Genomic DNA, 25595 nt, shown 5'->3' with positions numbered 1-25595 from the left:
AGAATCATGCAGATATGGGTCAGGAGCTTCAGTTAATGTTCAAATCAACCAAATGTGGAAAAAATGTGATCTCAGACCATGACATGACTGTTGGTGCCAAATGGGCTGGTTTTGAGTATTTCTGTAACTGCTGGTCTCCTGGGATTTTCATACAGTCTCTAGAGTGTAAAGGTAATGGTGGGAAAAACAAAAAACATCCAGTGAGTGGAAGTTCTGTGGGCAAAAATGGCTTGTTAATAACAGAGGTCAGAGGAGAATGGCCAGAGTGGTCCAAGCTGACAGGAAGGTGAGAGTAACTCAAATAACCAAGCGTTACAACAGTTCTATGCAGAAAATCATTTCTGAACATACAACACATCGAACATTAAGGTGGATGGGCTACAACAGCAGAAGACCCTTCCGGGTACCACTATTGTCAGATTAGAACAGGAAACTGAGGCTGCAGTGAGCACAGGCTCACCAAATCTGGACTGTAGATGATTGGAAAACATCGTCTGGTCTTACAAATCTGGATTTCTGCTGAGGTACATAAATGGTAGGCCTACTTCAGCCTCAGCTTTCTGTTCTTGGCTGAAATCTTCTGCTGTTGTAGCCCATCCACCTCAAGATCGACATGTTGTGCATTCTGAGATGCTATTCTTCTCACTACAATTGTACAGAGTGGTTATCTGAGTTACCGTAGCCTTTCTGTCAGTTTGAACTAGTCTGGCTTCTCCGTTGACCATTGCGTTGACCGCACCATTCTCTATGCATTCTAGACATTGTTGTGCGTGAAAATCCCAGGAGATCAACAGTTATAGAAATACTCAAACCAACCATTACGGCACCAACAATCATGCCACGGTCTAAATCACTGGGATCACATTTTTAGCACATTCTGGTGGTTGATGTAAATGATTAACTATATTAATATGCATTATTAACCCATATCAGCATGATTTTATACATTACACTGCTGCCACATGACTGGCTAATTAGATAATCGCATAAATAAGTAGATGTACAGGTGTAACAAATAAAGTGTCCGGTGAGTGTATAAAGTCACCCATGAGAATCATATTTGCAAGATATAAAGTTTCCCTTGCCAGATATAAAGTAACCATTGCGAGATATGAAGTTGTATTTGCAAGATATAATCGCCCTAAGTTGCTCTTCCCAGATATAAAAGTCGCCCTTGCCAGATATGGTCACGATTGCGAGATATGAAATCGTATTTGTGAGATATAAAGTCGCCCTTGCCAGATATAAAGTCACCCTTGCGAGATATATATATCGCCATTGCGAGATATAAAAGTCGCCCTTGCCAGATATGAAGTCGGCTTTGCCAAATCTAAAGTAGCCATTACAAGATACGAAGTCGCATTTGCGATATATAAAGTTGCCCTTGCGAGATATAAAGTTGGGCTTGTGAGATATAAAGTCGCACTTGCGAGATATAAAGTCAGATTTGTGAGATATAAAGTAACCCTTGAGAGATGTAAAGTCACTCTTGCAAGATCTAAAGTTGCACTTGCAAGATACAAAGTTGCCATTGCGAGATATGAAGTTGTATAGTTGAGATATTATGACGCCCTTGCGAAATATAAAAGTCGCCCTTGCCAGATATAAAGTCACTATTGTGAGATATAAAGTCGGGCTTGTGAGATATAATTTGTTCTTGCGAGATATAAAGTCAGACTTGCCAGATATGAAGTCAACATTGTCAGATATGAAGTCAACATTGTCAGATATGAAGTCAACATTGCCAGATATGAAGTCAACATTGCCAGATATGAAGTCACACTTGGGAGATATAAAGCTGCATGAGAGATAATTACCTCTTTTATTTATTTTATTACGGCTTCTGTAGTTATCAGTGTTATCAATGTAGTTACCATATTGGTGTGCATGAAAACACAATTAATTGTTTCAGAGGCATGCAATTTATATCCAATACTAGACAAATATTGCCTCTAGACAATAAGCATAGCAGGGAATTTGTCTGATTGGTCCCTTGCTGAAAACAATATGTGACCTTGTTACACATATTACATGTATTGAATGTAATAATAACAGTCAATTATGCATAATTACAAGCAACTAACCCTAAACAAAACCCTTACCTTAACCCTAAACCTATAGTAAGTACATGTTGTTCATTAGTAATAATCAGTAATTACTTGTGTATTTACACTGTAACAAGGACACTGTAACGTAAAGTGCAACCACAATAATTTGCTGAACACACCACCAAATAACACAAAAAGTAAAAAAGTAAACTCTGCAATTTTTTTATATATCTCACTATTTCTAAAATGTCTCATAATTACATTATATAAACTTGAAATTGCATCAATTGTGAGATATAGTCACAACTGCATGCTATAATGTCATAATTGCAAGAAATAAAGTTTAATTGTGAGTATATATAAAGTCACCCTTGCGAGATATAAATTTGCTGTTGCGAGATATGAAGTTGCACTTACGAGAAATAAAGTTGCCCTTGCAAGATCTAAAAGTCACCATTGCAAGATATAAAGTTGCCCTTGTGAGATTTAAAGTCCCACTTGTGAGATATAAAGTTGCACTTGCAAGATATAAAGTCGCATTTGCATGATATAAAAGTCGACCTTGCCAGATAAAAAGACGTCATTGCGAGATATGAATTCACCCTTGCAAGATATAAAGTTGCACTTGCGAAATATAAAGTCGCAATAGCGAGATATTTTGTTGTAATTGTGAGAAATATAGTTGCAGTTGTATGAGAGATATGAAGTCAGAATTACTTATAATTTTTTTTATTCCAGCTTCTGTAGTTATCAGCGTTTTGGTGTGCAAGAAAACACAACAACTAGTTTCAGAGGCATGCGATTTGTATGTGATACTAGACAAATATTGCCTTTAGACAATAAGCAAAGCAGGGAATTTGCCTTGCTGAAAACAATTATTTGCAGAACACTCACCCAAACAACTCAAAATGCAATAGCTATTAGCAAACTCTGCTCTGACCTATTTAAAGTCAGAAAATTAAACCAAACTGCTCAAATTTGTAATGACAATATTTAGGATATTGTCTCTCAAGAACCCACTTTGTCTCTTATGCTCTTCTGTCATCATTTAGAGTTAGTTATGATAATTTACACCCGTGTGAGGCCCCCTTGCTGTTGTATGCGAGTGATTGTTTCTTTGTGTCAGCACTTAATCTACACTGTGAAGGGGACTAGACCCTTTTAGGGGCCCTGGTGTTGAATGTGATTTCAGCTGGGGCCAGAAAAGAGGCAGTCCCAAAAAACTGCTCTGTATCATGGGCTGGGATGGGGGACAGTGGTCCTCATTGGGTTCTCTTCTAAATGTCATAATTTGCTATATCTGACTCTGAGTATAAACTGTAAAAGCATTTGTTTTTAATTATTTTCCATGAAAAACATCACTCCATATATTTTGCATTATATGAAGACATGAAAAGGGTTCACAAATTACAGTAAAACTACCATGAAGGTTGTTTCTACCTACTTTTACTATTTCACCATCAATCAAACAAAATGTGTTGCTATTAGTTTTGGCTTTAAGGGCAATACCTGACCATGAGCTAAAATCCAGGAAGCACAGGACAGAAAAGGGTTAAGAATTTTTTTTTATTTGTTGTATTGTCTGCAGCCCCCTCCCACATTTCTGCCAGAGGATTAGAGTGTCATCGAAGGTCACAGCCATTATAAATAGCCCTGTGGCCTCTCTCTTCCCCATCAGAGAGGCTGAATGTCTGCAGGACATGCTCATGTTTTGTCTACCCATGTCCTTTTATTAAAAATTATCTAGAACTTTCACATAGATGCAGAGATCAACTTTCAGTTTCACACGTAAGGTTTTATGACAAAACCACAGGTCAGAAATCAACAGGACAGATGACTTCAATTTTGTGAAGCAGTGTCGGTCTCCACGCAAACGTATCTGTAGGTTAGGAAGGCATTTATACTCAGTGTCTTATAGCTTTTGTCCATCCACAAAATATCAAAGGGACAGTAGGTTATTATAGACAAATCTCTTTTGGTTACTCTAAATTCACATCCCTCCATTTTTTTTTGTGATCGACTCTAAATAATCACAGCCATGTGGGAGTTCCGGTCCATGTCTTTTTGGCGGGCTGTGTTTGCCGAGTTCTATGGCACAATGTTCTTCGTATTCTTTGGGCTGGGAGCAGCTCTGCGCTGGACCGCCGGACCACAAAATGTGCTCCAAGTTGCCTTTTGCTTTGGGCTGGCAGCTGCCACACTCATCCAGTCTATTGGCCACATCAGCGGTGGTCACATCAACCCAGCGGTCACATTTGCCTACCTGATCAGCTCCCAGATGTCCCTTTTTCGTGCTTTCTTTTACATCTGTGCTCAGTGCTTGGGTGCTCTAGCTGGAGCTGCTGTGCTGTATGGGGTCACACCAAACAATATGAGAGGCAATCTGGCCCTGAACACGGTAAGGGCATGTATAGGATGATTTGATACAATGAGTTCATTTGTAGAATTGATGGAAACAATAGACTAAGGACAGGTCAAAGACATTTTCAGAATATCTCTTAAAGGTTTAGTTCTCCCAGAAATGAAAATTCTGTCTTCATTTTCTCACTCTAATGACTTTCTTTTTTCCATGGTACACAAGGAGAAATTTTGAAGAAGGTTGACCCTGCTCTTTTATTTCCATACAATGAAAGTAAACAGGGACTGTTGCTGTCAGTCCCTAACATTCTGCACAAACTTCTCCTTGTGTGTTACAAAGACACACAAAGTGAAACAGGTTTGGAATGATATGATGGTGAGCAAAATGATGGCAGAAGTTTGATTTGTCATCGGAAGTCAAATGGAAACTATTTATTTGTATAACTTTACCTTACCTGACCAAACCTAACCATAACAATCAATTAAAAAACTTGGGAGGCAGAATTGTAATTTCTGACAAATAGAATTATTGAGGCTCAATTTCACTGATATGTGTAATACTAAAATTTTAATAAAAGATATATAAAGGTAATAATAATAACAAAACATAATAATAAAAAAAACATAACAGTTCAATAACAGTCATAATATCAATGTTGTATTCCTTATTTCAGCTTCAGCCAGGCATCAGTCTGGGAATGGCTACTACCATAGAGATATTCTTGACTTTGCAACTTGTGATCTGTGTCTTCGCTGTGACGGATGAGAGGCGAAATGGGCGACTGGGATCTGCTGCCCTGTCCATTGGCTTCTCAGTGCTTTTGGGCCACCTGCTGGGGGTAAGATACATAAAGTGTCCCCAAAAATTATTTGGATATGTAAGCCACACATACTGTAAAAATTTATAATATACTGATATTTAAAAAAAAAAAAAAAAAAGCACAAGCATAATTTTCACGCAAAGCATTTAAAATAATACAATAGATGCAATGTTCAAAATTAAGACAAAAGCATTAGGACACTTACTGTTGGTCAAACATTAGTGGAACATGTCCAAAGTTAATGTGAACTACAGCTGTGGTTACTCTGCTAGGACACCTGTGTGACCTTGAGGTGAACTGACTTCATACATCCACTAAATAGACCTTGGAACCAGTCAGTTACAAGCTGTGTTGGGTGTAATCCAATTACAAAGTAATTAGTTACTATAAACGAATTACCTTGTAGTAAAAAAAAGTTATGTAATGCATTCCATTTTAAATTCTTGTAATCAAAGTTACTGAACATTATTTTAATTACTTTTAATTGCATTATAGAGTTATGCTTATTTCTAATATATTATTTTTGTAGGATACATGAATTATGGCCCTGTAATGAGTCATTGTGAAGGAGAAATGTAAGGTTCTGTGTATGACATGTAACAATGAACAAGGAAGAAATATAGAAATTATTTTTAATTTGTTGAGCGGAAGTGTTTTAGAAAGTAACATAAAAGTAAATTTGTACTGTGATTACTTTTTCATTAAGTAATTAGTAATATGATTACATTTTTAAAGAAATAATCAGTAATTTGTTATAGATTAACATTTTTAAGTAACTTACTCTGGTTAAAAGTCATATCAAAATTGGTTCAGAAAACTGAAGTTAGTTTTCTGAAAAAGTGTAGAACAATTTGTTTGCAGATGCCACTTGGTTTGATATTTGACGGCATGGTGGTTACTGTAGGTTACCTGTTATTCAGATATCTATAGTGCTTGCACTATAGGGTCAAAGGTAAATTTAGTAAATTTACCTTTGACCTTCTGTAAAGCTTCTTTGAAACAATGTGTATTGTTAAAAGTGCTATAGAAATAAAATGTTCTGTGAATACAGTATTGCTTAAAATAGATAATTTAAGCATTTTGCATGAATGGTCAAATCCTTTTCAGATGTATTACACTGGAGCTGGAATGAACCCTGCTAGGTCTTTCGCCCCTGCTATGCTCGTTAGGAACTTCATAAACCATTGGGTGAGACACAATTTTCCATCATTCACCAGTCAGACAAATTACTCTGGTAATTGAATCTGCTAATTGAATCATACATTCTATTTGTTCTCTCTCGATTTCTGGTAGGTGTACTGGGTGGGCCCTATGATTGGTGGTGCTTTGGGTGCTCTGCTGTATGATTTCTTGCTCTTTCCACGCATGCGTGGTCTATCTGAGCGATTGTCTGTGCTTAAGGGCAATCGGCCCCCTGAGGCTGAAGCCCAGCAGGAGACCAGAGGGGAACCCATTGAGCTCAAAACACAGGCCCTATAAACACTGCCAGAAAATGTTGGATAACTTACGCAAAACGTGCAATCATTTCACACACCTTATCTCAACACAATGTCAACATACCAACTGCATCAGCCTTAGGGGGAAACACATACGCTTCCAAAGGCAATTAAGACACTGGAACCCCTTCCGAAGGACTAAGAATGAGGGTAAGAAGAGGAACTGTGGACTGCACTCTGTACCAGCAGGTGTAGGGAGTGAGCTAGGGCCTGCTGATCAGGTGGCTAACACTGTTTATGCCAGGGGCTTCTTTGTCATTTCTAGTCTACTATGAGTGAACTACACTAGAAGTGGACTTTGCATACTTTCCAGTTTCACAGGGTTTAAAAATTACTCATTTTTTCATTTTTATAATTTTCTTTGATATTTCAGCAACATGACACGTGTATTATATTATTAGCATTTTGCAAGTTTACTTTTCATTCTACTTAAAGTCTACTTTACATTACTCAATTGTGTGTGCGTGTGCGCGCATGTGCGTGGTGTGTGTGTGTGTGTGTTTTCCCGAAAGTTTCTAGCTTGGCTCTTCCATTTCCACCATCCGCCATGTGATTGTAAAAATGCGATGTTCCGATTTCACAAAATGAAGGAATTGATTAACAGCTAAATCTGACATTAATCCTTTGGGAATTTGGATCCCTATTTGAGTTTGTTTCAATCTGTTGTATCGATGACCTGTGGCCTAATGGCCCAGGATGTGTTTCTCTAAAAAAAACACAGTCTCACCATCATTCATTTAAAAAATAAAAAACTAACAAATACACAAAACAAGTCTATTATTCGATCCTAACTTTTACGTTTATCTTTTACATATTTTCCCCCATAGACATTTTCAAGTACCTCCAAATATATTAGGGATTACATTATTGTGCAAGGCTGTTTAATTTGTACTGTTTCAGGCATTTTCATTGAATTAAATCTTTTGTTTTCTGCTAAATGAATCTGCATGCAAAGATTTTCTGTTTAGATTAGTGGGTTTGGCATTATTTTGTGTGTAAATAGCAAGTTAGGAAAAAGCAATCAGATTTTGTTTAGGACAAGAGAATATTTGTGTAGTTCATTGTGGAGCAATGTAAAACTTCACTAATTTGAGAAGAAGTGAATCAGAAAACAACATTATACAGTGACATTTACCATTTCCTTGTTTCACTGTAGAGGTGAATATTTCTGTTTTTCTTTCATCTTTAGGGCATTTGACTAAAAACGAGGGTAAATCAAAGTCAACTCTTCCTCAGTCTGAGGTTACAGGACTGCTGAGTGACAAAAATGTCTGGATTACTGTAGCGTGTGTTGTATTGGGTGGTAAATGCACATTGATATTCTTGTAGCTTTTGGATCTGATAGAATGAAAAGGCAATCCCAGGTCTTCTGTTGCCATTTCCTGCACTCTTTCCAATTATTCACTTGCCTCTTCTGATCCAAGACCTCACTGATGAGAGGGAAGACGAGATTTGGTTGAAAGATCATCAAACCTTACTGATTCAGTCAGATCCAGTGGCGCTGTAAGCATTCTGCTTAACTGCTTGAAGACATTTAATTAAATGGACTTTCTGAAACGTCATTGTTTACATGAAAATCAGAATTTTGTACACAAAGTGTTATGTAAAGTGTAAAGGTTTCTTTTAAACTGTAAAGCTAGCAAAGTAAAAATGATCATTTCAAGTTACTGAATTTTTTTTTTATTGGGTGTAAGGGTTTTGGAGTGTGCAATAATTCCACAGTGCTTGAATCTTACTAAAAACTGTTCTTTTTTTTTTTTTTTAATCACTCATTTGTTTAATGGCCTTTTTACTTATGGAAAATGAGAATCATTTATTCTGGTCAAACCAGAATCATATGATACTGAGGCAAGACACTCTGTGGCATTTTTTATTTATTAGATGAATATAAAACATGAATCTGAAACATGAACATTTCTTAAATAACAAACAAGAAAAAAGAAACCCAGATTAATATATACTTGCTTTAATATTTTTGTCACATCAACATAAAAGGGAAAACCTCCCATTTACAACTTTTACATTTTTCATTACTAAACCTTTATGTAGTTTAGGGACATACTTAGAATCAATGATCACTCAGGTAAACTGTGAATACATGAAAAAACTGTGTTTTAATATGAATTCATACACAAATAATTTGTGACATTCCCCTTTAGGATTTTTTTTTATCCAAAAGTTCATACCCACAGTTACTGTTGGCACCTTTGTAAAAACATCCCATTTGATAATGTGCTTTTCAAACCACTGAGTAAACGAAATATTTATATTTTACAACATATAGAACAGTATTTTTTGGATGGCAGAATCACAGTTTAAAAGAAACAAAACTATGTATATTACATTTGAATTTTAAGAAAGTTGACCACTTAAAGTATTAAGACAGAAAATATGCTGAGACAGTGTTTGGTCTACACTTATTCATCATTTGGACATACAACCTTAATGTTATTTTGTGCATAAAATTTTTTTATTTTTTTATTTTACACGGTTGTCATAGGTTTCCAAATAGGCATTTATCAATGATTGTCATTGTGAAGTACCATTAATGTTAAAATGGATTAATAGTTCGGTGTCCCACTAAATGAGCAGATGATACATGACAATGTAAAAACCTGACTGTAGCATCATAAGAATACTGATATTAAATAGCAAATATGTGATCAAAAACAATACCCAAAGTAAAAAATAGCCAAATGAAAAACTGTCAGATGAACAGAGTTTATATGGAAACATGGCCTAAAACATTTTAATATTTATTATTGTATTATGTTGCATTTACTGTATTGCTATTGTTCTGTTTTGTGGTATCTATGTCTCTGCTGCTGTAATGCCTTAATTTCCCTCCGGGGATAAATTAAGTAGTATCGTATCATAATACAGCGAATCATGGGAAGTTACTCTTTGCAGTTTTATAAAAACACAGCTCTTAAAAAGAACAGGTCTAAAAGGCTGCAGTGATGCTATTCATATCAGCTCACCTTTGAAATTAATCCAAATAGGAGTGTGTGCTCCCTAAAAAAATCAAAAAAGTTTCGGCATTACTCAATACTGTTAACCTGCCCTAGTGACTGCCCTAGTATTTTCCAGGAGTTTGTGATTAAAAAATGATTTTAATATATTTTTTATAGAGACTGTCCTCACAAAAACTATTTCTAACCAATTAAATATTTTAGAGCAGAGCATAATTAAAAAGATTTATATTCACTATAGGAATTCCCAAGACTTTAAGATTTTTTTCATTTCCATGGCTACCATGGAAACCCTGTTTTCTGCATAAAAACTTCAGGACTTACAAAATGTGATTCTAAATGTTTTACTCCACATTAGAAAGAGATGACAAAGTTGTCTGGTAAGTTAAATCTATTCCGTCTCTCTTGATACAATGGAAAATACTACCATGTGATTGACAAGTGAAACAGGAAATGTTTTTTTTTTCCAGTTATAATTTCTGCTGCTGCTTTCAAGACTAGTCATAAGACTGAAACTTTTCTGGAATGACTTTTCAATTTAGATACTATATGCTTATCTGAAGAAAAAAAAACTGCACCTGCATATGGAGGACATTTCATATAATTTCTACAAGTTGATAAAAAAAAAATACATTAAAAAAACACTGATCCTTTTAACTGCATTAAGTTTAGTGTGTTTTGCTGGTGGGACAAACACAACCCATGAAATCATTCCCTAGCACACGATACCCTCTGCAAACTGTCTAATTATTTACCAGAGATTTATGGATATGCTCTTCAACATGGTCAATACAAGTTTATCTATTGTTTTCCTACAGATACACTTCTTTTGGGAATAAATGGGTTGTATGTCCTTTTTATATATTTTTACCAAAATATATTCTCCAGTGCCTCCATTTCCATGAAGTCATCTGAGGGATTATTTGGCCTGTAATAAAGTAAAAAAAGATGAGAAATACAACTTGTCATATTTCTGGAAAACTGTAGGCACTTTCCATGAATTCAACTGTGATGGTGTGTTTCTATAGTGTTTCTATACCCTGCAATAGTTTTCTTCCGTTTCCAAATCCGGAAAAGTGAAAAGGGTTCACAGGGAAAAAAATAGTGCCTGAAACCCGTATTATTATTTACATTTTTTAACAAATGATCAGTGAAAAAAGGTGGTTAACCTTCAAAAAAGGATGATAGACAAAACCAAAAGGTCAACAATAAACAAAAACATCTAGGTTACGTTTGTAACCTCCTTTCCCTGATGGAGGGAAGGAGACGTTGTGTCGAAGAAGCAATGACCATTTCCATCCCTTGTCACTCGGGATGGGCTGAGGCATTCCAGGCAAAAGGAAGAGGTGGGCTTACCAAGATGTTTATATATGGTAAAGCCTACCCCTAAGGTCAGTCAGCTGACTTTGTTGTTATTAAGTCTAGTGATAGGCAGTAGAATGGTATCATTCAGGGTAAAAGACTGTGGTGATGGTCATCGCTATGTCTCAGATCCATAGTTATGTACATAACTTATGTTCTCATTATACACCCTGAGTGAGTGTTTCATATAAAGTTTAATGTCATAGCCAAGGTACTTCAAAATAAAAGGCTCTAATCACTAGATGTTTTAGTTTACACCAGCAGTTCTCAACTGGAAAAGCTTACACTTTTAAAAGGAGGAGAAAGTACATCCCATATCTTTTATTGTTGATGTCCAAGGCTCTGTGTCCAATCAAACTCTACTGCATATGGCCTCAAATTCATCTGTCACTTGGCAGGAACAGGCCAATAAGGAAAATGCCAACATGGACAGGTTACATGATATGCCCTTATCTTTGAAAACCCATGTTTCATGTTGGTTGAAGGATATTCTATTTTTACTTTTGTATGCTAAATCATTTTGGTACTATGGTTGGGTCACAAATTGGTATCTTGATATAAAATCTGGGTTCAGAATAAAACCATTTGAGAACCACTGGTTTATACAATCACTGAAATACATGCGATAAAAATTCACATAAAAATTGTTTTTACTTACGGGTTGACTACTGTTGTTAGTTTAAATGGCAAGTATCCATCACGATGAGGGGGAGTGGGCACTGTTCAAAGAAAGGATAGAACAGAGCATGTAAATGGCCACATATATCTTGTTCTGTTTCTCTTATATCTCACACAAAAAATTTAGTTTATTTTAATGCTCACTGATTTTACTTAGTGTAGTTCTTCTTTTTGTAATTTTAGTCAAACATCATATTTCACTAATTCTAAAATTCACATTGATAGAGTCAATAAACAAACACTGTCTTTGAGAGTTTAGTTACTTCGGTTTACTTGCCTGAAAAGAATTTATTAAATACATCATTCTTTGGTAGGTCTGGATACACATGAGTGATGCAGATAATATCCCTTATGCGGTCACCGAGGCCAGCTGAGTCCAGATCCTTCTTGGTGAAAGGCTGGATATTCTGGATTTTTCTGCCTCCATCTAAGCAAAAACAGCAATGGCACATAGAGCAATAGTTTTCACTGCAATGCCTCAATTTTCCCCAGGGGATCAATACATTTGACCCTGTCTTATCTGATTTTAAAGAGAATATAAGAGCAGATCTACATACATCTATATACTATATACTATATTCATATATCAAACACAGAGATCATTATTTTCTTTATTGCCGGTTTGTGTAATGAATTAAACTTTCTTTACTCCAAAAGCTTTACTCCACAGAAATCCACATACATTAAAAATTAGCTTAACAGGGTAGCTCAGAGTGTATTGACGCTGACTACCACCCCTGGAGTCACGAGTTCTAATCTAGGGCATGCTGAGTGACTCCAGCTAGTTCTCCTAAGCAACCAAATTGGCCCAGTTGCTAGGGAGGGTAGAGTCCCACGAGGTAACCTCCTCATGGGCACAATTAGTGGTTCTCGCTGGTCTCAGTGCGGTGTGGTAAGGTGTGCGTGGATCGCAGAGAGTAGCATGAGTCTCCACATGCTGAGAGTCTCCGCGGTGTCATGCACAATGAGCCACGTGATAAGATTGACAGTCTCAGAAGTGGAGGCAACTGAGACTTGACCTCCACCCTGTGGATTGAGGTGAGTAACCGTGCCACCACGAGGACCTACAAAATAGTAGGAATTGGGCATTCAAAATTGGGGAGAAAAGAAGATAAAAAAAAAACTTTTTTGTTTGCTCTTAGTAATTTAAGTTTATGTTGCACTGGCTAACATGGCAGTTGACATGAACTTCAACTGAAATCTATGCATTATCATGCAAAAGCAATGGTTTTCGGATACTGATGCCATTGCAGAATTGCACCAATCGCCATGATTTAACTATTCTGTGAGCTGTCTGATAACAAGGGGTTATCGAGGTGAGTACTAATCAGCTGGTCATGTGATATCAACATGGAGGCCCCCATGAGTGTGACCTGCTCCAAGAAATATAAAACAGCTTTTATAAGGTTACTGATGTCTCATGTGAATGTACATTAAATTAAACTATGGAAGTATATTAATGACAAATGTCTTTGAAAAAATTAAAAAGCACGCTGAATAAATAAATAAACAAATTGCATTAACAGTGCTTGCATTTTTGAAGGATGCGATTTTATATGGTTATATATTTAAGCTGTGAATATTTCAATTACAAACATTTCGTACAAAATTTTGTCATTAAAAAGTTAATATTACTTTTTTAACTTCAAAAATTCAGATAAAACATTTTAAAAATAAGATAAAAAATATTTATTATTCAACAGGTTACATTCATTCCATTATATTTCGCTTTACAAATTCGCTTCTGAAATTTCAGTGGTTTAAATTCAGTTGGGAATTCAACCTTCCAGCAATGATAGGATGTTCAAGGTTGAATTTCCAACCTAATTTAAACCACTGAACTTTTAGAGAGAATTGAAATATAATGGACCAAATATTACCTGTGAAGTACTAAAGATAAAATTAAAAAAATATATATATTTTGGAACTGACTTTCGAAAGGTGAATATTTATTATTGAGTTTTTAATGATGAAAATGTGTGTGAGATGTTTTTAATTGAAATAATCACAGCTTAAATATACAGCCATATGAAACTGCATTAACAAAATATGCATGTACTTTTAATGCAATGCTTTCACTTTGACTTACTCTCAATGGGTTCTACGTAGGCGATGGTGATTCCACCAATCTCTGAATCACTAAAGCGCAGAAGAAATGTGCCAGTGGGTTTGTTCTTCAGGATGACATGGAGGTGTTGCTTCCCAATAAAGCCAAAGATCAATCTGCAGAGGCAATGAGATTCTCTTATTATCTAATCTCCCACAAATGATTTATTATGGCTCTGCACAAGACTGAAGTGTTACTTTAAATAAGGTTAACATAAATTAAGGGGGGACAAGTTATAACTACTGTACCCTTCACTCCAATAGTCTTTTAGGCATTTCTTTGTAAGCTCCATCACCCCATCAAACCACTGCCAGAAGGTGAAGTTTCGACAAGGCAGAACTTCCTGTGTTAGTCACAAAGATAATCTCTCAATCCAATTCACCAATAACCACCCCATACTTTTATAAATGTGAAATGTAGCATTCAAACCTGCTCTGAATGTTTGTATATCACAGCTCAAGGCTCAATGAACAGAATCTGTGGCATGTTGTCACTTATTACAGAGTGTAATTTGCACTTGTACCTCAGTATGTAAAAACAAAGAAAAAAAATGTGTGTGCAAAAATGCACTTACAATAAGAGTCTATTGGGCCATTTTGTATGCTTGTAACCATGCTAATAAGTGCATAACTGTCAAAGCCACAAGTCAAAAATGTTTTCTGTGGTAACTGCCAACAAAAAGTAGCCAAAGCAGGATCAACCATTGCATGTAACATAGCACGACACAGACCTCTACAAAAACATAGTCATGTTACAAACATTAAGTGCATTTACATGCACACTCTTACACTAATTGTTTAATAACCTGACAATGGATAAAGTCATGCAAACACCTTAAGCGGTGTTCTTTTATCAGGTAAAGCTCATAAACTATTTAAGCAAAACCTGATTGGGACAACGTCTAGGTTACGTATGTAACCTCCGTTCACTGATGGAGGGAACGAGACGTTGTGTCAGAGAAGTGACACTAGGGGTCTCTCTTGAGCGCCGATATTCACCTCTGAACTATGAAAAAAGGCCAATGAGAGTTGGCAACCAGTATTTGCATGTCCCGCCCCCGGACATACGGGTATTTAAGCAGCGCAAATACGGGAGTTCATTCAGGATTTTTCTGAGGAGCCGGAAATGGTCCAGCCACAACAGTGGCTCGGCTCAGCGTCATGGCAGGGGAGACACAAGGGTGTGGTAGGAACCTTGGGCACATAGCCCGGTCGCAGTCTTAGGATCACGAAAGTGTCTGCCGGACCAAACTCCAGGCAAGCGTTGCTAACAGAGAACGCATGCAGGTCCCCGACCCTCTTGAAGGAAGCAAGCACGATCAGCAGGGCGGTCTTGAGAGAGAGGGCCCTGAGTCCAACTGAGTCAAGCGGCTCGAAGGGGGGTCTCTGGGGTCCCGTAAGGACGACCGAGAGATCCCAGGAGGGGAACAGGTTAGGCCGGGAGGGAGCTATCCTCCGGGCACCTTTTAGGAACCTGACGATTAAGTCGTGCTTACCAAGAGACTTTCCGTCTACCGTGTTGTGGTGGGCCGTGATAGCGACGACATACACCTTGAGGGTGGAGGGGGACAGCCTCCTCTCCAGCCTCTCCTGAAGAAACACGAGCACTGACCTAACTGCGCACTTCTGCGGGTCTTCGGCTCGGGAAGAACACCAGTCCACTGAACAGACGCCACTTTAGGGCGTAAAGATGCCTGGTAGAGGGGCTCTGGCTTGATTGATTACATCTACGACGGCAGATGGTAGACCGGCTAGATCTTCCGCATCCCGTCCAGGGGCCAGACGTGGAGGTTCCAGAGGTCTGGGTGCGGGTGCCAGAGTGTGCCCCGTCCCTGAGAAAGAAGGTCCTTCCTCAGGGGAATTCTCCAGGGAGGGGCTGTCGTGAGGAGTGTGAGGTCCGAAAACCAAGTCCGGGTAGGCCAGTAGGGGGCTACCAGAATGACTTGCTCCTCGTCCTCCCTGACCTTGCATAGCACCTGTGCAAGAAGGCTCACTGGGGGAAATGCGTACTTGCGCAGCCCCGTTGGCCAGCTGTGTGCCAGCGCATCTGCCCCGAGGGGAGCCTCTGTCCGGGCATACCAGAGCGGGCAGTGGGAGGTTTCTTGGGAGGCAAACAGGTCTACCTGGGCCTTGCCGAACCGGTCCCAAATCAGCTGGACCGACTGGGGGTGGAGTCTCCACTCTCCGCCGGGCAAGCTTTGTCTTGACAGCGCGTCCGCCATCACATTGAGGTTGCCGGGGATGTGAGTGGCGCGCAGTGACTCCATAGGAGGAGATGACGGGCGAGCTGTGACATGTGGAGGGAGCGTACTCCGCCTTGGCGGTTTATGTAGGCTACGACCGTGGTGCTGTCTGTCCTGACTAAGACGTGTTTGTGCCGAATTAACGGAAGAAACTTCTGCAGGGCCAGAAAAACAGCCAGCAGCTCTAGGCAGTTGATGTGCCAGCGCAGCGGGCCTCGGTTCCACCGGCCTGCGGCTGCGCGCCCGTTGCACACGGTGCCCCAACCCAATTTGGAGGCGTCGGTCGTGACCAGAACGCGTCGGGACACCTGCTGCAAGGGTACTCCAGCCCTTAGAAAGCAAAGGTCTGTCCAGGGTTTGAAGGTCTGGCGGCAGGCAGAGGTAACTTTACGCTAGTGCGTGCCGCGGTGCCATGCTCGCCTCGGGACTCGAGTCCGGAGCCAGTGCTGAAGTGGTCTCATATGCATCAACCCCAGCGCGCCGCCGCGGAGGATGCCATATGCCCCAGGAGCTGTTGGAAACGCTTTAGCGGGACCACGGCACCTGGCTTGAAGGAAGCGAGGCATTTCAGCACTGACTGAGCACGCTCGTTGGAGAGACGTGCTGTCATTGAGACTGAGTCTAACTCCAGACCGAGAAAAGAGATGCTCTGGACCGGGGAGAGCTTGCTCTTTTCCCAGTTGACCTGAAGCCCCAAACGGCTGAGGTGCCTGAGCACCTGGTCTCTGTGTGCGCATAGTAACTCTCGAGAGTGAGCCAGTATGAGCCAGTCGTCGAGGTAATTGAGTATGCGTATGCCGGCTACTCGGAGCGGGGCAAGAGCTGCCTCTGCGACTTTCGTGAAGACGTGAGGGGACAGAGACAGGCCGAAGGGGAGGACTTTGTACTGATACGCCTGGCCGTCGAACGCGAACCGTAGGAAGGGTCGATGTCGAGGGCAAGTTGAGACGTGGAAGTACGCGTCCTTCAGGTCTACCGGTGCGAACCAATCTAGATGCCGGACGCCAGATAGAATTTGTTTCTGGGTGAACATTTTGAACAGGAGTTTGGACAAGGTCCAATTGAAAACTCGCAGGTCCAAGATCGGTCGTAAGCCACCGCCTTTCTTGGGTACAACAAAGTAAGGGCTGTAGAAACCCTTCTTCGTTTCGGTTGGAGGGACAGGCTCTATCGTGTCCTTTAATAGAAGGGAGGCGATTTCTTCGCGCAGGGAATGGGCATGTTGGCCGTGTACTGCGGAAAAATGTACGCCCACGAAGGGGGGCGGAGACCTGGCAAACTGAATTGTGTAACCGAGTCGAATGGTCCGGTGCAGCCAGCGTGACGGGTTGGGCAGTGAAAGCCACGCCTCTAAACTCCGTGCTAGAGGCACCAAAGGGACAGGTTTTTTGGATGTACCCGGCGGGGCTTCGCAGCGGTGCGGAACAGGTAACGTGGCGTCGGGAGGCAACGTGGCGTCCCGAGGCTCTGGTGCTGAGAATAAACTCAAAGCACTTACCTTGCTCCACACACCTGGCAGGGGGCGGGTTCGTGACTGAGGAGGAGGTCTGATGCTGGCGTCCTCTGGACTCATCTGAACCGGCTGGCCGGGGAACAGTTGTGGGGCTGAAGGCGGGGACACCGCGTCCATGGAGCCGGGACTGTTGAGGCCTGAAAGCAGAGTGCCGTGAGAACGGCATTTGCAGGCCATATGCCCCAGAGACAAAGGAAATAGCTCTTTTATTGAGAATTTGGGTACCGCAGCCCCCGTTAAGGGGTGCGGCAAATGAAAAAACAAAGGATTCTCCTCCCGGCCCTCCACCGGGGGATGGAGCGGTCTTACCACCTCCGGAGCTAACTCTGGGTGCGTTGTCTCAGGAGCACCTGGGAGCCTTCCGGGTCCTCGAGGGGGTCCGTGAGACAGGGGTCGTGCGCTTCCCGCGGTTTGCTCGACGCTGGGGCTGAGAGCTGGGCCCGGGTTGAGGCGGAGCAGGAGCTTGTCTTCTGGCCGCGGGAGGATGCCCTCGGCGAGCAGACGGGGCATGGGCCGTGGCGGCAGGCTTGCGGCGAGGCATGATGTGAGAGATGGCCTCCGTCTGCTTCTTTACCGTGGAGAACTGCTGGGAAAAGTCCTCGATGGTGTCGCCGAAGAGGCCGAACTGGGAGACAGGGGCGTTGAGGAAGCGAGTCTTGTCGGCTTCACGCATCTCGACCATGTTCAGCCACAGTTGACGTTCCTGGACCACTGGCGTGGCTATCGCCTGCCCGAAGCTGCGCTGTGACCTTCGGCGCCTCAGGGCGAGGTCGGTCGCTGAGCGCAGTTCCTGCAGCGCGTCGGATCAGGGCCACCCCATGCATGTTGCGGCGCCTTGGCTTGGTGGACCAGCAGGAGAGCCATGGCATGCAGGGCGGAAGCGGCGCGTCCGGTGGCGCTGTAGGCCTTCGCTGTCAGCGCAGGAGGTTGCTCTACAGGTCCGGGAAGGGAGTACGGGCTGACCTCACCAGGTGGTAGGGTTACTGGGGCATAGATGGATCGCAACCACCCTATCCACCTGGGGAATCACCGCGCACTGCGGGCGCCCGCCGCCGAGGGTGGCGAGGGCGGACGAGCCTGTGGCAGTGTGACGAGTGGAGAGGGGTGCTCTCCACGAAGACGCCAGCTCGCCATGCACTTCCGGAAAAACGGAACCGGGGCGAGGCTGTGAGCGCGCGCAGACCCCAGGAACCAGTCATCCAGCCGTGATGGCTGTGGGGAGGATGGAGGGTTCCAATCCAATCCAAGCCCACGCTGTTGGCTGCCCGGAAAGCATGTCGGACATCTGTGCGCCAGCCTCAGCCTGGGCGCAAGCCCGGCGGCAGCCCAGGGGAGTCCTCTGCATCAGATGCCGTGCCCTCCGATGTCGCGGCGAGCTCATCGGCTTCCATCGCAAGAGGGTTGGCTGACTGGCTGTGAGGCGAGTCGCCGCTGTCTCGAGCACGGACAGGAATCAACGAGCGTGCTGGGGCGTGGGTGGACCGAGGGGGCGTACCCGGCGGAGCTGCACCCGCAGCCATCCCCAAATCGCCTCCATCGCCAGCCGCATCGTCCTCAATCCCGTGGGAAGAAGGAGCAATACGGGGGGCGGCTGGAGTGGCTTGCTCACGGTTGTAAGCAAGCCGTGACCGCAACGTTGTCATGAGAACATGAACCATCCACAAACGCAGACTCGGTGTGATCGCTACCCAGACACACGAGACAGCACCTGTGGCCGTCGGAAGTGGAGAGCACTCTACCGCATCCAGAAACAACACAGGGGCGGAAGGGCATCTTTATAAAGTATGCAGTAGTAGTTGTTGCAGACATGTTGCAGACATGACCATCGGCTCCGAAGAAATTTTCTGAATGAACTCCCGTATTTGCGCCGCTTAAATACCCGTATGTCCGGGGCGGGACATGCAAATGCTGGTTGCCAACTCTCATTGGCCTTTTTTCAGAGTTCAGAGGTGAATATCGGCGCTCAAGAGAGACCCCTAGTGTCGCTTCTCTGACACAACGTGGAGAGAGCGACAGAAGGGGAACTAGATTTTTTGCTCATTATGCCGATTTCACTCTCCATCTAAAATCTTTTCTGGTATTCTGTCAGCTTATTCTATGTGTTCATGTATCCATTTATATTCCAGTTTTTAAAATTTTTAGAAAATCTGTTGATTTCAAAATTTCATGTAAAAAAAAATGTTATGTAAAATGATTAGCTTATTTTTTTTATAGTTATCACAGTTTTGTTGTACATGTAAATACACCAGGTTCAGAAATGAACCAGGGCTCTGGGCAAAAATGTTGATAAAATTGAAATTTTGACCATGTAAATTTACAAATAATGTATTATTTGTCTTAAGAAACCCCCATAAAGGCAAAACATTTATAAAAGCCAGAAAGCAAATATTGCCACTTAATAAGTATAATTGAAACATTCCAGTGCTGTAATGTAAGATATCAGCACTCTCAGAATGCTGGTAGTCCAATCAGATTAGAGGATTGGAACTAGCTGTTGTATAACTGTGTTGTAAAACTTTTTTTTTCTCCAATAACTAACATCTTATGAAGTTTTTCTTTCCTTGCCACAGCTGCCTTTTGCTTGCTCACTGAGGGTCTAAAGACAAACAATGGCATGTTTTCAATGAAACTGCTCAATGGACATTACAGCATGATTTTCTGTAAAGCTCCTTTGAAACAATGTACATAGTAAAAAGCATTACAACTGAAAATGACTTGACTGTTTTAGCTGGAATATTCTTTTAATGGACAATCTGACTGCTCTGTAACATATGAGGGAAGTCATATGAGTCGCACCTTGTTAAACTGAGCCCAGGACACGGACATGTTGCTGAAGTCTTCAGAGATATCTTGTTGATCAAAGATCTTCTGGGCGAGAAAGTGAAGGTTATAGCTGTCCAAGCCACGCTGTGTCTGCACCTCAGACATAAACTTAGTGCTGAGAGCATCACACATCTGCTTCCATGGCACTCGCTCCGGAACAACAAATGGTATCCTGTTCTAAGAACAGCAAGGCACAAAGCATGGATTTTCTATTTGTTGACAAGACATCGTAGATGGTCATCGACAGTAAAAAAGAGCTGTTTTGTGTTTGTGTGCTGTCCTGGGTGTCACTTACAGGCTCTGAGAAAGCACAGTCCCATATAATGGTTGCCATGGCATTGATTTCCTGACTACCATGTACAATTATAACCACAGGAAGAGTGATTGTCTGTGAGCAAAATAAGACTTACAGTTACATCACTTACAAACACCAACATAAAAACACCTTCTGTTTATAACAATATATAGAAGGTGTATATATATATATATATATATATTTTTAATCAACTATGAACTTAGATCACACACACACACACACACACACATATATATATATATATATATATATATATATATATATATATATATATATATATATATATCAGTTCATAGTAGATTAAAACCAAAACTAAGGTCTACTCTGTTAAAACTTGTGTCACCACACAGAATTGCTAAAACAATTGTTTTCAAACAGGTTTCCAAAACACTCCCAATAGTCTTCCATTGGTCAATAAACTGACGGAAAGATCAGAAGAAGTCAACAACAAATTGATTAATTATAGATGTCTCTGAATATTTTAAGTTGAGACAGGAGAGAGCTTTTAACAAAAAGTAATACATTTAATAAAAAATCATTATATATTATAATTAAAAGTATATGGATAATCACCTGAATGCTATAAGTGCTCTCAAAGCCTGTGATGGTTATTTCTGTGGTGAACAGCAAAGCAAACTTTTCCTCTGTCACTGATTCAGAGCCCTTCCTGTCTGCTCGTTTGATCTTCTTTATGGACTGAAAAGGAGGAAAACCTGATTAGAGCAATTGATAAGAGTACAACATTGATACAACTGTACAGCAACTGATAACTTTGCAAAAACACACTATTTAATCTAACTTATTACACCACAACCTTCTGGAATACTTGATACCAATTGGTAATTTGCGGCATTCTGCAGTCAAATAATTGTATTTATTACATGGGTCTCTGAAATTAATTCTCAATTCTGATTGGTCAATGGTGCCATCTAGAGACATATCAGACCAGTCATCTGGGTAGTCATCTTTCCTACTTCTCGAATCCCTGTGAAATCTCTATAAGTAATCTAATAAAATGATTTGAACTCAATATTCAATATAACATACCCTATACTGTATGTTAGTATTTAATTTGGGTGTAAATGGTGTCTGCCATTATTTGCAGTGGGGCACAAATAGACTCTAAAACTATTTGCACTTAGTGCAAAGAAGATGCTTTTGGTAGCTAATTATAATTAGTGTAAATAGCATTTATGGATATTTGCACTTAGTGCAAATAGCCTCTGCCTTATTTATTTATTTGGCAAGTATTCTTGTAATAAGCTGGATAATGAGCAATCAGTATTTACAAAAAAAAACCCTCTAAACTCAAACACAAACCGGAGGTGCAAATCAGTGGTTCAGTGATTTCTTTCTTCTCATAATTACATAATTTCAATGCAAATCAACATTTTATGTAAATTCATTAATTTGGTTTGTAGCCATGTAATAAGCTGGATAATATAAAGTAGACCGGATGTTATCACAAGGTAAACATTATCCCTTATGACCTCTAAACTGCATATTTTACCATCCATGGACTACACTGTGCTAGTTTCATGTCTCTTGTAGCACTTAATGGTCACTTCTCACATAATAACATAATTTATACTCAAATCAATATTTCTTTCCCAAGTATTTATTTATTTGATAAGTTACCGTGTAATAAGCAATATAATGTTCTGTCAGTCAATTGTTGAAAACTAAACAGGGTGATCAAGATCCCAATTCCAGACACGAAGCAAAGGGGTTTTGTATCAAACTGGCAGGGTTTATTTTGGACTGTAAATTATCCATTACATGACAAAATCAAGATAAGCAACACTCTCAAGGAAGTTTGGGACCGGACAGGTTGAATCCAGCCTTTTACAGTGTTACCTACCATGTTTCTAAAGGTAGCACATGTGCTCTTGCTGGCCTTATTGTGTTCTAAGATTGCTGTGCTGTTGTGTAGTTCTCCAACATTTTCACTATGTGGCGAAACAGAGACAGAGAGAATGATCATAAAACATTTGCACATTTTATAGGTTTATTTTAAACCTGTCAAGTGTTGTATGGTATTAGTATGGTTAACAACTCAACTGAAACCCTGATTGTGTTAAGGCAAAAAAAAAAAAAAACATAAGGCAAAAGGGCAAAAGTGACATTACAAAACAATGACTCTGAAGTTGTAGATCAAAGATATTGTTCTTATGTAAATTGCTTCAACATCAGCATTTTTGCTGTCATGTGTTCAGTTCACCTTTCTTTAGTATGCACTGTATATGGTATGTACATGATACATGCTCATTATTTGTGTAACTTTGTGCCTGAAGGGGTGGTCACACTAGGCTTTGAGAAGGAATAATTTTTTTTGTACAACGCAATGGACCAGTATATGATGACATGTGGGAGGACTTCTGGTTTAAATAAATAATACATCACAAATAACAAATAATATTATATAAAAAAGATTTAAATATATTGTCTACTCACTTTCCTGCAACAATAAAACACACAGCTTTAAAATATGTATTCTATGTATTGTGTATGATGTTTTGATCTTCTGTTGGTCATGTCCTCTCTGTTGTACTCTCGTTGTTCTTACTTAAGAACATGAGCAATAAAACCCACAGTTCCAGTCTGCTGCATTCGGGTGTGTTTTAATGGGAGTGAATGGGAGTGAAGTGTGAACTTTAAAAAATGGCCATGTCATGAGGAATACAATTTTGCTTTGATATTTTTAAATATAAGAGGTCATTCTACAATAAGAACGTAATGTAAATTTCAAGACTCAAATCTTAATCCCCAATGCAATAAAAGCATTTATTTAAAAAAAAAAAACAAGTTACAAAATTGCCTTGTCCTCTACTTTCGCAGCTTCCCTACATCACTAGGTGTACCATTAATTCATGACCGACTCTACAACAACAACATCAATGCCTACTTTTCATCATCGCAACCTTGGCCCGGCCCACTGGCTCAGTTCGTAAAAAGAGAGAGAGCAGGACAGACAGGCCTAGTCTGACATTCTCACTATTCCTGGACACCAAAGTGGGCCCATCTGGATTATTTGAATTATATTTGCATGTGTCTCACGCCACTTTTAAAAGATGCAGTGTGAAGTTACAACTCTGAAAAGGAGACCCAATTCTGTTTCATTCAGCTCTGCAAGTAAAGCCACATGAAGATAATTTTAGTTCAGCAAGAGCTTTGGTGGATAAGTGCAAAGTAGGTAAAATAAATGAAATAAGGAAATTAAAATTTTTAATTCAGACAATGAAGCTTACTTTTAAAACCTTTAAGAGTTTGTTGTATTGTGACATTATTTCTATAACAATTAAGCATATTTTTCAATCTCAATTGTGATGTGAAGAAAATAATAATGATATATTACTTAAATGGAAGTTTTTATACATAATGAATGTATTTATACATCATTGTATTATTTATTGTACTCCCTTTATGCTGATTCAAATAAAATAAAAACACTTTTAAAGTAATCTGTTTACAGTACAGTAAAAATGACAGTAATAAGAATCTAAGGATGATCAGCATTGCAAACAATTGGAATTGCATAAAACTCAAAAGTAAAACATATGGACACATTACAGTAATGTGTTCAGTTGTCATGAAAATAACAATAATGCATAAATCTTAATGGCTTTAAAAATAAATAAAATGTTCCTGTGATTCCAATGTGAATGTTTAAGTTCTGGTTCTGCAAGGCTATTATGGTACATATATGAGCATTTAAGGAAGGCAGCATTCTTACTTGGGCATGACCCCTTGTTGGCCCAAGTTCCTCACTTGTGCTTCAGAAATAATCTGAGCCTTCAACAAAACGGGTTTACCCGGAGCCATCTTCTCTCCCAGCAGATAGCGCACAGTGGCGGAGAACTTGGATTGGGTTTTAATCACCTGGGGTGGCTGCTTATCTACCACCAATGAACTGAGATGGCAAGACAAAGAAAGTGGATTATCAAACCATTAAAGAAATTATAGAAATTGCAATTATAACATGAATGCACAATTATCTGTTGTGATTCCGTGATGACTAAGAGGTGAGGCAACACACAACACAGAATTCTTAAGAGTTTAGAGATTATTAAAGTTATTCCAAATATCTGTTTGAGCGGTTAGGCAGTATGTGAGTCTCATATTGTGCCTAACATTCTGCCTAACATCTCCTTCAGTTTTCTATGGAAGAAAATCGTCTCAGTTACTATCATAACCTCCATTTCCAGTATGTTTCTCAATTCGATGTTGTGTCGAAGGTCTCTCTTGAGAGCCTTGCGCATCTCTGAACTTGAGAAAAGGCCAATAAGAAATTGGCAGACAGAATTTGCATGTCCTGCCCTCGGACATACAGGTATAAAGAGAGGGAAATATATGCATATGCCAATTCAGATTTTTCCTTCGGAGCCGAGCGGTTGTGTGATCAGCGAGCTGTATTCACCGACTGTTCACTCATCTCTACAAGAGCATATGCTGTTGGATCTATGGCACATATCAGCGGCTTTCTCCTTCTCTGCACAACAGTGCAGCTTTGCCCCAGGGCGCTTCGACAGCGCTGTTAAAAGAGAATATTTTCCCTAAACGAGTTTATTTCTCTAAAAGAGAAATACACAGCGGCATTGAATGCCGCAAATGCCGTTCTCATGGCAACCCGGTGCCACACCTCAACAGTCCCGGCACTCCTGACGCGCCCCCGCCTCTGGACCCACCACTGCTGCCCCCCGGCTAGCCGGTTTTGACGAGTCCAGAGGAAGCCTACACGGAACCTACTCCTCAGTCACTAACCTGCCCCCTGCTGGGTGTTCGGAGCAAGGTAAGTGCTTCGAGTCTTCTCTCAGCACCAGAGCCTCAGGATGCGCAAATTGGAATGCAAATTCAACTCG

The 25595-nt window shown here is 40.4% G+C and overlaps 3 protein-coding genes across 3 annotated transcripts in view; 2 read left to right on the top strand and 1 right to left on the bottom strand.

Moving 5' to 3' along the window:
* The window catches only part of zgc:158263 (ceramide kinase family protein), an 867176-nt gene that overhangs the window by 306727 nt on the left and 534854 nt on the right, over positions 1-25595 (top strand). The window lies entirely within an intron of this gene.
* LOC127618408 (lens fiber major intrinsic protein-like) lies at positions 3721-8345 on the top strand. Its single transcript, XM_052090842.1, has 4 exons — positions 3721-4446; positions 5081-5245; positions 6335-6415; positions 6521-8345. The coding sequence occupies exons 1-4, from the start codon at positions 4087-4089 to the stop codon at positions 6704-6706; spliced, it is 792 nt and encodes a 263-aa protein (XP_051946802.1). The 5' UTR covers positions 3721-4086; the 3' UTR covers positions 6707-8345.
* LOC127618397 (signal transducer and activator of transcription 5B-like) overlaps positions 6743-25595 on the bottom strand; it is a 54335-nt gene continuing 35482 nt past the window's right edge. The window contains exons 9-18 of the mRNA XM_052090824.1: positions 24470-24646; positions 22598-22685; positions 21310-21432; positions 20716-20808; positions 20394-20597; positions 14091-14185; positions 13825-13958; positions 12013-12162; positions 11716-11776; positions 6743-10623 (exon numbers count right to left, since the gene is read on the bottom strand). Coding sequence (XP_051946784.1) covers positions 10563-10623; positions 11716-11776; positions 12013-12162; positions 13825-13958; positions 14091-14185; positions 20394-20597; positions 20716-20808; positions 21310-21432; positions 22598-22685; positions 24470-24646 — 1186 coding nt within the window. The 3' untranslated portion in view covers positions 6743-10562. The remainder of the gene's footprint in view (positions 10624-11715; positions 11777-12012; positions 12163-13824; positions 13959-14090; positions 14186-20393; positions 20598-20715; positions 20809-21309; positions 21433-22597; positions 22686-24469; positions 24647-25595) is intronic.

This window comes from Xyrauchen texanus, chromosome 25 (genome assembly GCF_025860055.1).
Source record: "Xyrauchen texanus isolate HMW12.3.18 chromosome 25, RBS_HiC_50CHRs, whole genome shotgun sequence".
NCBI lineage: Eukaryota > Metazoa > Chordata > Actinopteri > Cypriniformes > Catostomidae > Xyrauchen > Xyrauchen texanus.
The sequence above is the reverse complement of the archived record's forward strand: the minus strand, read 5'-3'. Positions and strand labels throughout refer to the sequence as shown.